General features: G+C 33.9%; 1 protein-coding gene across 1 annotated transcript in view; it reads right to left on the bottom strand.

Annotated features, from left to right (window-relative positions):
- Window positions 1–14,442, bottom strand: part of KPNA3 (karyopherin subunit alpha 3) — an 89,597-nt gene that overhangs the window by 18,021 nt on the left and 57,134 nt on the right. The window contains exons 3-10 of the mRNA XM_040622686.1: window positions 9,819–9,908; window positions 9,596–9,625; window positions 9,454–9,506; window positions 9,232–9,327; window positions 6,055–6,140; window positions 4,238–4,324; window positions 3,705–3,874; window positions 2,331–2,375 (exon numbers count right to left, since the gene is read on the bottom strand). Of these exons, the coding sequence (XP_040478620.1) occupies window positions 2,331–2,375; window positions 3,705–3,874; window positions 4,238–4,324; window positions 6,055–6,140; window positions 9,232–9,327; window positions 9,454–9,506; window positions 9,596–9,625; window positions 9,819–9,908 (657 nt within the window). The remainder of the gene's footprint in view (window positions 1–2,330; window positions 2,376–3,704; window positions 3,875–4,237; window positions 4,325–6,054; window positions 6,141–9,231; window positions 9,328–9,453; window positions 9,507–9,595; window positions 9,626–9,818; window positions 9,909–14,442) is intronic.

Raw genomic sequence — 14,442 nt, 5'->3', positions numbered from 1 at the left:
CTATTAAAATAATCATCTTTGTTACCTCTGTTGTCATTTCTACCTCCATCTTTCTCCACATCACACTTGTTTCAAATGCTACTTTCTCAGTGAAGCTTTCTTGTTACCAGAGAGAACATGCACTCTCATAATTAGCATTTTGGTCATTCCTCTATTTCGCTTTTGTTTTGTTTTGTTTTGACACCATGTTGTGTATTTATGTGATCGTGGTATTAAAAAAAGCACAGGCCTTGGACATAGCTTCAAGTCTTAGCTATGGCTCTTATTTATCATATAGGCCCTTAGTTGGTTAATTTACTTTACTGAATTTTAAACTCCTTATCTGTAAAATAGGAGAATAAAACTTATCCCATAAGGGTGCTAATAAGGTAAAAGGAAGTTAAAGAAATAGGTTCAGCATAGCAAGTCATCAACAAAAGTTCATTCCTTTAAACTCTTTTTACCTGCTACTAATGTAAAGGTCTTAGAAGGCAGGGTCTCTATGTCTTCTTTATCTTTTTTTTTTTTTTTAAAGATTTTATTTATTTATTTGACAGAGAGAGAGACAGCCAGCGAGAGAGGGAACATAAGCAGGGGGAGCGGGAGAGGAAGAAGCAGGCTCCCAGCGGAGGAGCCTGATGTGGGGCTCGATCCCAGCACCCTGGGATCATGCCCCAAGCCAAAGGCAGACACTTAACGACTGAGCCACCAAGGCGCCCCTCTTTATCTTTGAGCCTATAATTCACGGCACAATTCTGCCTAAAGTGGTTAATAATCCATGAGTGTTTGTTAAACTTGACAAATATACCTTAACTCAGCACTTTGCCATTTTAATACCCCTGGCTTTCAAATAAACATCATCAACAGATGGTGGAAGATTTCTTTTGGCTGTAAACAATTCCATAATGTCCTGGGGTAAAAGTCTTGATGGCAATATCAGATATTTTGGTTATTTTCCCTTTAATCTTAGCTGTTGGAATGCTTAGAATTAAATTTAGCAACAAATACATTTTTTATATAATTATTTTTTTGACTTTTACTAAGTCACTTTATATTCATTTTGAAAATAGGATAGTATATGGCTAAACAGATTTCACTTAATTTTTATGACATTTCAGGCTAATATGTCACAAATGACAAGTTACTTTAGTTGCAAAAAGATTCCTTCCTAAGAGCTTAAAGTTCTAAAATGAACTAGAGAAATGTGGTTCAATGCTAGCAAAGATGTATTTTCTTCATCCCAATGATAAATCACACACATAATTCTGGCAAACACGCATACATTTGTATTGTATGTGTATGTAAATAAAGACAGGATTATAAAAACACAAATATACAGCAAATCAGAAAGAGATCTTAGCTGGAACAAGAGAAGCCAATCATTGCTAGATGAAAACTAGAATCAATTCTAGATTCACTGAAATCCATTCATTATCTTACTCCACGGAAGAGTAACATTTTGCTTTGCTACGTTAAGGAGAGTTTTCAGCTTATCTAATAAAAAACTCTGCCAGAATATATAGTGTAAATTCTTAACTAAATCTTATGTAATGACCAAATCTGAAAATGCCTTTGCATTTAAAACCATACTTGATATTCTTCAATACTATCCCTCCAAAGGTATCCTGGGAGGCAGTGTGGTTTCACAGAAAGCACACAAGATCTGCCACCAGAAGATCTCAGGTTTTTTTTGTTTTTGTTTTTTTTTAGAAGATCTCTGTTTTGAACATCAATTTCGATTCTTATAAGCTCTGCAACCTTGGATAAATCACTTAATCTGTCCCTGAGGCCCAGTTTCTTATTCTATAGAATGGTGGCATAATATCTATCCTATTATAAGAATCAAATGAGATTTTTTTTTAAAGATTTCATTTAATTACTTGAGAAAGAAAGAGAGCAAAAGGGGGGAGAGAGAGGGACGACCCGACTCAGTGCCAAGCACGGAGCCCAATGCAGAGCCCAATACAGGGCTCAATTCCATGACCCTAAGATCACTACCTTAGCCGAAATCAAGAGTTGGATGCTTAACCAACTAATGAGGTTTAAAGAAATATGAAGGTGCTCTATAAAGTTTTTACCACTTTATGAATATTGATACTTAAAATAATATGAATGATACAGATAAATACCTACATATGTGAAATTTCTCTAAAGTTAGCACTTTTGCTATATGGATGATTTAAGATATAAAGTTAATATAACCTTAATCCTATTTCTGAAAAAGTCATACATTGTGGAAGCCTCACAAGTTAATAAAATAAATGCTGACACTTACAAAAGTCTAAAAATTAAATAATCCTTCTAGTCCCATCAAGAGCAAAATCCCAAATCTAAGATTCGACTTTACTTACATTTATGTCCGTATGATATATGAGGACACACAATGCTGGCAAAATCTGAGGAAAGAAGATAAATGATAAATAACACTAGAGTTGATGAATATGTCTTTGTAAAAATGAATAACTGTGATACAAAAAGCAGTAAATACTACTCGCAGAGCAAGAAAAGACGTTAAACTTGTTTGAATCTCTATTAGGAAAATGAAAATCTGATTTCAATTCAATCTGAAAAACCATAGTTCAGATGTCCAAATAAAATAACCAAATAAATCTGGCAGAGATTAATGCACCTTAAAGGAAAAACAGTTTTGAAAAGTAACTTTCTTTGTAACATTAATGTCAAGTGGAAAGAATGAAGATGCAACTATTCAGTAGAGCTAGCTAAAAAAAAAAAAAAAAAAAAAAAAAAGCTGTTTTTTTTTGTAAAGATTTTATTTTTAAGTAATCTCTATACTCAACATGGGGCTCAAACTTACAACCCCAAGATCAAGAGTCGCATGCTCTACCGACTAAGACAGCCAGGTGACCCTAAAAAAAGCTATTCCTAAAACTGTCATCTCACTTACTCTGCTTAAAGAGAAAGGGAAGATTTTATTTAATTAGCTACTTCAGTCAAATTAAAGTTTCTGACTTCAGATTTAGTCAAGAAAATTATAACCAGTACAAAATATACAGTTTGCTGAATTCAGGCCTTGCATATCCTTTTTTTTAAATCTGGGGGGGGAAATCACACTAAGTACCCTTTCCATAACAGCAAAACCCAGAAGCCGGTGAACGATGTTAAATATAAAGGTTCATAGTTAACATTTTTCAACACAGTCAAATGATTAAAGGTTGCATAGAATTTTAAAAAACTTAAAATACTCAGATCCATTTACAACTTAAATGTAAATAGGAAAGTTTTTACTTTGTTTTAATTAGTAGATTTAACACAAAGTATGTCGCATAGTTAAGAACACTGATTTTGTATATCTAGAGAAATTTCAATTGGACTTAATGTAAATTCACTCAAGAACATTTGCATATAAGTACACTAGTTTTATCTGTAGCAATCCCTTATTTTTTTAGTAATAAACCAAAAATGCAATGTAGTAATAAAACTTCTGAGATTTGGTTTTCTCCTTTTGTATTTTTCTTTTTGAAAGTTGTGTTTTTATGAAAATAGTCATTAAAAAATAAGAATTAGGGTGGACTAACATTTTGTCAGGTGCCATAAGATACTCAACTTTCATTTCATAGGAGTCAAAAATTAAATATGATATGTTACTTAAAAAATCTCATACCTGCAATGAAATCAGTATATGCATTATTTCATTCCTTGAATGAAAATCTAAAGCATAAACATAGGGAAAATATACCATCTGGGCTTTGCAATTCTTCATTTACCTCCTGAACTGTCTCCATAGGCGGTGGGGGGTCCTTATTCCTGCAGAGATTGACAATGACCCATGTGACGTTCCGAAGGAAGGTGATGGGAATGGAGGGATTGATGAAGGACAGAAGAGGTTTGACAACTCCCAGTGATATGACATAATCTCTACATTGAGGACCATCACCTACAGAAATGAAAATTGTATTTAAAAAAAAATTACATTCAGGATGAGAAAGTCTGAAATGTATGCAATGGCTCATGTTGGGACACTGATGTTCTATGTTTCCTCACCATTAGTCAAGGGCAGCAAGTGTTGCTGTTTCTCCAGATTTTGATTTGGAGAACACAAATTTAACCTACCAATCCTGATAGCAAATTGCATATCTGTTTCAAGAGGTACCATCTTAAGTTAGTATTTATGAGACACGAAGACAGTCAACCCACGTTAAAATTAGAGGAAACATAGGATGTAATGGCTATGCCAATGTAGGAAAAAAGTTAATTAAGATTCTTAACTGGAGTCTTTTTAAACCTAAATCCAACTTACCTATAATGTTTCCCAAAGCCCATACTGCTTGTTCACAAACATTCTGATGTGGTGAATGGAGAAGTCTCAAAAAAAGAGGTACGGCATCTATAATAAAAGCAAATATTGCTACTGCAAAATGTTGAAGAGTTTATAGATTTCAGACTAAATAAGCTGATAAAATATACAGAGCCTGGCACACTATGGTTACCCAATTACAGTTCACTGAATGAATGTGGCAAATACCTTTACTCTAAAAAAGTTAATTTTAGTATTTCCCCCTCGTAATATTCAAAGTAACACACCTACTGACAAGATTTAAAAGTTGCTATTAGATATCATTAACCAAAAGAAAACAGCAGCATGAAATTTTTCCTATAATGCATTTAAAAACAGCAGCATGAAATTTTTCCTATAATGCATTTAAAAAAAAAAGAGAGATCCCCCCACCCCCAAACACATAAACTTAGAATATACTACTTTACTCAATATGATCCCAATTGCTGATATGGGATTTTACCTAAAGAGCTGATCATTCCCATATCAGGCTTACCTTATGTATTAAAATAATTTATCATTATTATCTTTACTCCTACATAATTTACACGTTAATGTAGGTTCTAAAACACTGGTATCATACTCACTCCAGGTAGGAAACTAAACATAAGCTAGATTACTTTTTCTTAAATTTCAGTCAATTGAGTACTACTTCCAGGATTTTTTGTTGTATATCTGCACTACCTGTATTATTTACTTAACACTTAAATTAAATATGGAAGTAATCCCAGTGTCCATTAACTGATATAAGTAGATGAACAAAATGTGTTATATAATGGAATACTATTCAGCAATAAAAAAGAATGGAACACTGATAGGTGCTATATATGGATGAACCTCAAAAATACTGGGATTACTTCCATGTTTGGGCTATTATGAGTACTCATACAAGTCTTTATGTGGGCATGTTTTCATGTGGGGTCCACCTAGTAGTGGCACCGCTGGGTCATATAGTAACTCTATGATTAGCCTTTTGACAAACTGTTTCCCAAAGAGGCCACACCATTTTACATTCCCACCAGCAATGCATGAGGCTTTCAACTGACCTCACATTTGTAATTTAACAATTTTATCACTTCTATAAATAGAAGACCAATATCACTTACCAGTATCACAAATAGAAAGTAACCAAAAAATTCAATATGCAAATAAAACATTGTTATTAAATTGTACCTACTAGTCTCCATTAAAAGCCCTAGTCTAAAACCTGCTACCTTTTTGGTACAACTAATATCTAACTGGGAACTTTCTCCTTTGAAATATCTGAAAGAGAGTGGTATTCTCACTAACTGATTCGATGTAATTTATTGCTGTACTACTTAAAATCATCTCCAGTGCCCCCTAAAGCATCCCACACATGGAGTACTTGGTGACAACTAATTTTTTCAAAGAGCTTTCTTTTGTCAGTTTGGATCAACACACTAATCATAGTTAGCCCATCCTGAGGTGGGCAAAATTTTAAAAATGTATGTTACAAGTTAAAAGGTGTAAGTTACTCAGCACACTGGAGGTACTACAAACAGAAAATTTAAAACCTGCTGTTAGGAGATAGTCTCTACCCAAAAAGATAAAACTTTGTTCACTTTTTAGTAACCACAATTAAAATTATTTAGTGATAGATTAATGATAGCTATGGGAAAGATACCAACCATCAAAAGTAACTCATAAAATTCACTAGTTTAAAATGTTGTAAGATAAAATTCAGTCTTTACAATAAAACTCCACTTCCTTGCCTTTATTTTTTAAAAACTCCCAGCAAGTAAGGATATTAATTTACTTACTAGACTGTACAACAGCTTGAGTCTGTGCAGAAGTTCCTGATGCTATATTAGTTAACGCCCAAGCAGCTTCAAACTGTAATGAAGGACTGTAAAACACAATAAAAAATCTTGAGACACGTAACTACCAATTAAATTTATGACCCATAGACCTATACGATTATCCTTTACCCTGTCCTTGAATTTCACCTTGTTATACCCAACTGCCTGGTGGGTATCTCCACCTGACTGTCTCACTGGCTTCCAAAGTCAGTCAATATAAACCTACTTGTTTATGTCCACTGGTAGTTTCAACATTTAGCCAGTCATTATTTTCCTTGACTCCTTCCTCTCCCATAAACATCTAATCAAAAAGTCATATCAATTTTATCCCCTAATTATTTCGTAGTCATAGCATCACTCTTAGAATCACTGTACTAGTTGAGGCCCTCACCATTTCACTTGAATACTACTACAGACTCTAGACTGGTCTTAAAGCTGAGACCCCACCTGATCCACTATATCATCTGCTTTACATACTGGAGATATTACAAGGTTGCATAATTTTACTGAAAAGATGAGATCATTACAATTTAGAATTGTGATAAAAGACTTCACAAAGAAAGTGAAAACTGAACTAGCTTTTCAAAGACAGATAAAGAAAGAAAGGCACTAACAGCTGGAAATACAAATAAAAGTATCACAGGTGGGATGACCATGATGTGTACAGATGACAAGGTACAGATCAAGAGAGCGGAAGCTAAGAAAGTATGCAAAAATGTAACAGGGGATGAAACTGGAAGGGTAGGTTATCAAGTGTTTGTGTATGGGGGGGCAGGGAGCGGTGGTGAAGGGGAGTAGAACTCAAATTCCAAGCTTCAGAACTTGGAATGTATTTTATAGACATATTAAGTACAGAGGGCTACTGAAAAGGAGAGTCAAGAAAATAATGTTGGAGAGTCCACGGTATGTAGAATAGATAAAAAAAGGTTAAAGGCTGATGGAGAGACCTGTTAAAAGGAAATTATGTACATCAAGCTAGGAGAGATGGCTGAAAGAATGTAAGTTGCTTTGAAGAGAATACCAAGGTGGGAGGGGTTGGTAGTGAGCAAAAACTGAGGACAGCCAAAGGTTAGGGACTTAGAAGAAAGCTCTATAAATATCAAAGAAAGTGAGGTTGTTACTTACAAGGTTAGAGAAATCCAAGAAGGAAAAAGATTTTAAGGAGAATAAATGTCAGAGATAGAACAAGCAGTGAGGTAAAAAAAGATGGGCCAGATAAGAAAATGGGAGTATCAGATAAGAACTACATGATGAATTTCGGCAAAAGCCGGGAATATTAGAGGCAGAGAAGAAGCAAAGGGACAATAAGATCAAAGATGATGAGTTTATGTTGTTCTTGTCTGGAAGAAGAAAGGGTTATTGGGTTATTATATTAAGCTAGTCTTGAGGGCCTTAAATGAGAAAACAGTGAGATAAAAAAAATAAAATTATAAAGCAGGGAGTGTTCTAAGATAACATTCGGAAAAAAAGAAGAAGAGAAGATGTAGAAAAATAATGAGTGTAATATGCAAACAATAAATGAGCATGTATTGTAAGTTTGATATGTAGTGTTTTGTGTATATTATTTCCATTCCTCACAACCACCTAATTTTTACTGATGAGGTATGTGAGGCTCAAAAGCCACTTGGGTTTTGGTCAATAGTAAACTCTAGATTTAAACCAACGTCTATTTGGCTCCAAAGTCTATGGGATTTTTATGATAACACAATTTCCCATGACAAATCCATAAAGTCAAATCCAAACCACTGACAATTTTGTTTTTGCTTTGGGTGGTAGTTGTACAGGCCCATATATATTTTAGCATAATTTTTGTATATATGCTATATTTCACAGACACACACACACACACACACACACACACACACACACACACACAAATGAGCCTCTGCCAAAGGCTGGAATGTAAAGAAAAGAGAAGGAGATCAAGGGAAAAAGGGGGTCCCTAAAAGTAGAGGTAGAATAGACTGCTTTTTAAACAGCTGAAATAAAACTTATTTTTACTTAAATACTTGTTACAGAAAATATACAAGATTGCATAAAGTAAGTGTGCTTTAAGCATTTTTGGAAGGATGGTTGTAGCACACAACGAAAGCAGAAGAAAGTATTTTTAAATAATAAGAATCCCTTTGTGGCAACATTTACATTTCACTATTTTATCTAGTCAACTGAAAATTCCTTGGAAAACATTTAGCAAAATATACCAAATTTTAGTCTAAATGTTCTCAAAAGCAAAATCAGCATTTGTTTTAAAATATTTTGGAGTTCGTGGGGCACCTGGGTGGCTCAGTCAGTTAAGCATCGGCCTTTGGCTCAGGTCATGATCCTGGGTCCTGGAATCGAACCCCACACCAGGCTCCCTGCTCAGCAGAGAGTCTGCTTCCCCCTCTACCTCTGCTTGCTGGTCCCCCTGCTTATAGTCTCTGTCAAATAAATAACATCTTTAAAAATAAATAAATAAAATATTTTGGAGTTCAAATTTATGTTCTTCCCAGTTAATTCAAATTGATGAGTTTAAGATACAGCACACTGGGATATCTCTAAACATTAACAGAAATGAGGCCATACCTCAAAAGATACAAAGTAGTGTTCTTCCCTTTCTGTGCTGGAAAAGTATAACCTGATTTTTAATTTACCACAAATAAAAAGCATGTTGTTAGACAATTAGTCATGGTTGGGGTTCTATTAAAGACTTTTCAGAAGATCAGTGGATCAGCTGGAATATTCCCAGGGTAAAAGCCACTCAGTTCTGGAAACCATTCATGTTGACTCAGTCATGAGGTTAATCTATATATAGACTCATAAGCAAAGAGTGACTCAAACACTATTTGGGTTGTTTTAAAATATTACTCAAAACAAAAACAAAATAAATAAAGACTATAAATATTTGAGGTAAGTTAGAATAGGCAATAAACAGAAGCTAAAATTTTCCTAGAAAATATACATATACTTCAAAAACAAAAAAAGAAGTATTTTATTAGGTCTTCTGAATATGATCATAGAATTAGAAAATTACATGAAAATGTATGATAAATGAAAAACATAATAAATGCAAAACCTAACTGAACCCATTAGTTAAATTATAATCCTAAATTTTCAGTTAACTGAAAAAAGTGAACAGAGACTCAAATCCATACTTACTTATCATCCCTTTCTAGACATTTGACTAGAATTGGTAAAATCCCAGATTTTATTAGGTCATCAATTGGTGGGTTTCTGTCACTGGATAATAGCTTTCTAGAAAAAGAAATATAAGAAATTAATTACTATAATTTTCAAACTATGAACAGAAACAACAATGTATTACTTCTAGACTACCAGCTAAGACACCTACAATAACTCTCTGGACAAATTAGTATTTACCTTGCAGCCTGAACAGCACTTAACTGGACCACTGGGTTATCACTTGTGGCATTCTGTAACACCAAATGTAAATTTAAGAAATTTTAAAAATGTCAATTTCAAAATACTTCAAAATGAGAATTATATTAAATTAATAACATACCTGCAATATAGCTTCTAGTGTCACATTTTGCTTAAAAGGAAAAAAAGACAGTTCAGGGAAGAGTTTTTTTTTAAACAAAATTACATTTATTAAGTCTATTTACTAAAGTTATGAGTTAATATACATTAATTACCATAGTAAAAGTGGTCGTAGAATAAAATGAAGTTCTCTGCTCATAATAAAAATTACTGTAAAAACACTTTATAACACCAAAGTAACTTACTGCTTTAAAATCAGCATCAACATCTGAATCTTCTAAACTTTCTTCTTGGGGAACATTTCTTTTTTTCAGTAAGTGTTCATCTCTTTTGTTCTGGATAAGGAGAACATGAATTAAATGTGCATACTACAAACCAGTAACAGGCTACCTTCTGGATTTGGTAACAAAATTAACTGGTGACAATACAGCTTTCTCTCTCTCTCTCTCTCTCTCTCTCTCTCTCTCACACACACACACACACACACACACACACACACACACACACACACACAATTAAACACCAGTAGTTCTGATCAACATCATGCCTCCCAATCTTAAGATTCAAATTTGGGGATGCATTATTACTATAAAAGCCTAGCAAATACATTGTAAATGGTATGCTAGCTTTTATCTACTTACCAAAGCAAGAAGTCAGCTAGATGGGAAAGAGTTCAATGTCAAATGTTAAGGTTTGTATGCTTGTTGGGAATGGGAATTCATTAGCATAAATGCTACCTACTTGCCATTACCTCAGATATAAACTCTTGCTATCTGGCTTTTTACAAACAAAAATTCTCTACTAGCAAATATATTTCTATATTTTATGGGATTTCAATTGTTTGTAATGGCAGCAACATGTGCCAATTCACATAACATATCATTTTGGGTAAATCAATCTTCTTTTAAGTTTATAGTTTGTCTATGGAATTAAGTCAAAATAAATTAGATAGAAGACTGAATGATTTCTAGGGCGCCTAGGTGGCTCAGTCAGTTAAGCTGTCTGCCTTCAGCTCAGGTCATGATCTCAGGAACCTGGGATGGAGCCCCACATTGGGCTTCCTGCTCAGTGGGGAGTCTGCTTCTCCCTCTGCCTCTGCCCCTCCCCCTTGCTCATGCACTGGTGGGCACACACTCTCTGTTTTTCTGTCTCAAATAAATAAAAATCTTTAAAAAAAAAAGACCGAATGATTTCTAAAATCCTTTTCAACTTACAATTTCAGAGGGCATACTGTCTAGTCTCCAATACAATATTTACCGAAATTTTTGATAATAGAAATTAACTGAAAAAGTATTAATATTGATGTTAAAATTCAGATCAAGTAGAAAGTTAAAACTGGAAATATATGTATATCTGCAGTTTACTGGCTTATCTGCATAACACTTATTTTTTGTCCTATGTAGAAGCGAACACGTTTAAACAAACTGAGCCTTATATATATGCTAATCATTAGATTACCTACCAACTTGCACTTATATCACAGCATACTTCTTTAGCAACTACTCAATCAATTCTACATTATTTTTAAATTAATGCATCTCACAAATATTAAAATCCATGCATTGATATTTTATAGTCTCAAGTGCTCTCCATAAAATACTTATTAATTTATAGTGGAAAAACTTGGCAGATAGCAGCTTGACCAACTGACAAAGGTTATCATTATGAGTAAGGAACAAATCCACATCGCGTGCCTTCTGATCTCAGGCACTGAGAAAACAGTATCACTTCTGTGGTATTCCTAACCAAAATAACCACCACCACCTGCGGAAAGTCAGACCTAAATCTGCCATTCCGCAAAAACTAGTCTGTACTCTTCAAAAATGTAGTCACGAGAGATGAAGACTGAAGAACTGTCGGACTGAATGAGATTAAGGAAATATGACAAGTGCAATGTCTAATCCCGGATTGGATCTTGGATTTATAAAAGACATTATTAGGAACAACTAGCAAAATATGAGTTAGGTCTCTGAATCAGAAGGTAGATATTTATCTCTGTTCATCTGACAAATGCACTGTGGTTACACAGGAAAGTGTATTTTTTTATGAAGTATGAACTGACAAATTAAGGGTAATGGGGCTTTATGTCTGCAACTTAACTGTTTTAAGTGTGTGTGTGTGTGTGTGTGTGTGTGTGTGTGTGTGTGTATGGAAATCAGAGAGAGAGAGAAAGAGAGAATAAGGCAAATTCAGAAAAAAGCTAACAAACAAGCTGGGTGCTGAGTAAAGAGTGCACAGTAGTTTTTGTACTAATGTAAATTTGAAATTCAAACTGCAAGTCTGAAATTGTTTCAAAACTTTAAAAAAATCTATGCTTTGTACTTCATATTTCTTGGAATTTATTTAAATGTTTCACTAAGGTTTATCCCATTCTATTTTTATTCTGTTTTCCTTTAACTTTTTGAGTCTCAATAATCAAGTTTCCAAAGGCCGTTTAGGAATTGTACTCTCTCCATTCCTCCAACTCCCCCAGATATTTCAGGCATAAAAACAATACATAGCATAAATACGACTAAACCCTCCTATATACACAGATGCCCAATATAGGGATAGCAGTTTATAATAACATATGATGCTTGTGGTCTTTTTTTGGGTAAGGAAGATCATTTCTATTCCTAATTTGCTAAGATCTTTGTATTTGCCTTTTTAGCCACAAATAGGTGTTTAGTTTTATTAAATTGTGCTTCTTTTGCATCTATTGATACAGACAGATAATTTTCCCCTTTCATCTGTAAATGTGGTAAACTGATTTTTAAATGTTAAACTTAGAACCTTGCAATGTAAAAGTTACATGTTTATAAGACCTGGGATAAAACTTTCCAGAAAATTTTAAAAAGATATTCATTACTGGACTTGATTTGCTAATATTTTATTTATAATTTTTTTTTTAACCTATGTTCATAAGTGAAACTGGCTTATAAGCAAGCACCTTTTCTCATGCTGTCTTGGTCTCCTTCTTGATGTCATGGTTTGCTAGCCTCATAAAATGGGTTGGGCAGTGTTACCCCTTACCTTCTCTAAAATCATTTAATAAGGCTGAAATTATCTGTTCTTTGAATGTTTGCTGGAGTTCTATCAACAAGATTACCTTTTCTTTCTCAGTGTGTTGGAAGAGGTTAAATTTTTCGCTACCGATATAATTTATTTTTAGATCTATTCAGGTTTTTCATTTCTTCTTGAGTTAGCTGGGTAAGTTTTTTTTTTCCCCACTAGGAAATTGTTCATTTCAGCTAAGTTTTCAAATCCATTGGCATAAAATTGTTTATATTCAAATTGTGGTAGATTGTTTGCAAAAATGGCTATAATTCCCCTTCCCATATCCGGGCCTCTGTATAGTTTGGTCCTGCACTAATTCTAGGTGTGGTTGTGTAACTTGCTTTGGCAGTGGGACATTTATCAAATGGACTTGAAAACTGCTTACACATCTGAGGATGTCCTCTCTTGCTGCTCTTAAAATTCTAAAACCACCATGTGAACAACACTGTGCTAGCCTGCTGGAAGATGAGGCTAAGTAGAAGACAACCAGGGTCTCATCCAAAAGCCAGAAACTTGTGTGAGACCATCCATAAAACATCTAGTCACCAGCTAACCTACCAGCTGACCAGAGATGAATGAGGGAGCCCAGGAGAGATCAGCTGAACTGGCCCAGACCAGAAGAACCACTCTGCCAACCCACAGAATTATTAGCTGAATAAAATGGCAATTGTTTTAAGCTACTTGGTTTTGGAGTGGTTTATTATGCAGCAAAAATTAAGTGAGGTACTAATATTTTAAAACCTTATGCTACATATACATTAATATGCCTTTTAAATTCCTATTATTCTTTGTTCTGTATCTATACTTGCTATAAATTTCTCTTATGAAATATCTTTTTAACTATATTCCACAGGTTCTGACATGTAATATTTTTCCTATTATTCATTTCTAAGTAATCCTAGCCACTAGGATTTCTGTGATGCTCAAGGTATTCGGAAGTGCTTTACTTCTTTTTTTTTACAATTATGAGATTTTCATAACTAACTTATTCCCGGACTTCTAATCTAATTGCATGGTGATCAGAGAATATAGTCTGTACAACACTGTGAAATTAATTGATATTTGCTTTATACCAGAATTTCCCAAACCTCAGTCCACAGTGTAGGCCAAAGGAAAGACCTAAGTTTTTCCATTCAAGTAGTCAGGTCCAAACAATTTAATAGTCATTGGCAGGGGGTTGTGGGGTTATGAGGGGTTGGGGGTTTAATTTAATATAAATTGAAAGAAAAAAAATCTCACTTTACTCTTAAACAAAATATGTGATTAAAAGGAATGTAGAGAGATCTAACGTTTAAATTGTGAACTACATCAATACCTAATAGTTCTGTGGTGTCCGAAAGATGTCAAATGTCATTATGTTTCTCTTAAAAATTTAGAATATCCCAAATGTCTCTTTGGGTTCATCACGGAGCCCCATGGTACCTCAGTGCACAGTTTGGAAATTATAGCTTTATACTATCACAAAACCATTTTTTTATGGGGTTTTATATGTGTTTTTAAAATAACACTTGCAAATTAGGTTATTTAACTTTTCTTTCTCCTATTAATTGGTGTGTTTATTAATGACAAGAAAATCTCTCACAATGACTATGTCTTTGACAAATACTGCTTTGTAATTTTGTCAATTTTTGCTTTATATATATTTGGACATATGTTATTAAGCATATACAAGTTTAAAGTTATTGTAGCTACATAGTAAATTGTTTCTTTTATAAAAAATTAAGTGATAACTCCCAAATTTGAATTGACAGCATCCTAAAATAAGCCAAAAATATCCTAGGGCATGAAAATCATACTTTATTCTTAACAAAACAAAACCTATGTACAAGCCAA

This window comes from Ursus maritimus, unplaced genomic scaffold (genome assembly GCF_017311325.1).
Source record: "Ursus maritimus isolate PB19 unplaced genomic scaffold, ASM1731132v1 scaffold_10, whole genome shotgun sequence".
NCBI lineage: Eukaryota > Metazoa > Chordata > Mammalia > Carnivora > Ursidae > Ursus > Ursus maritimus.
This window is presented reverse-complemented; position numbering and strand designations above follow the sequence as displayed.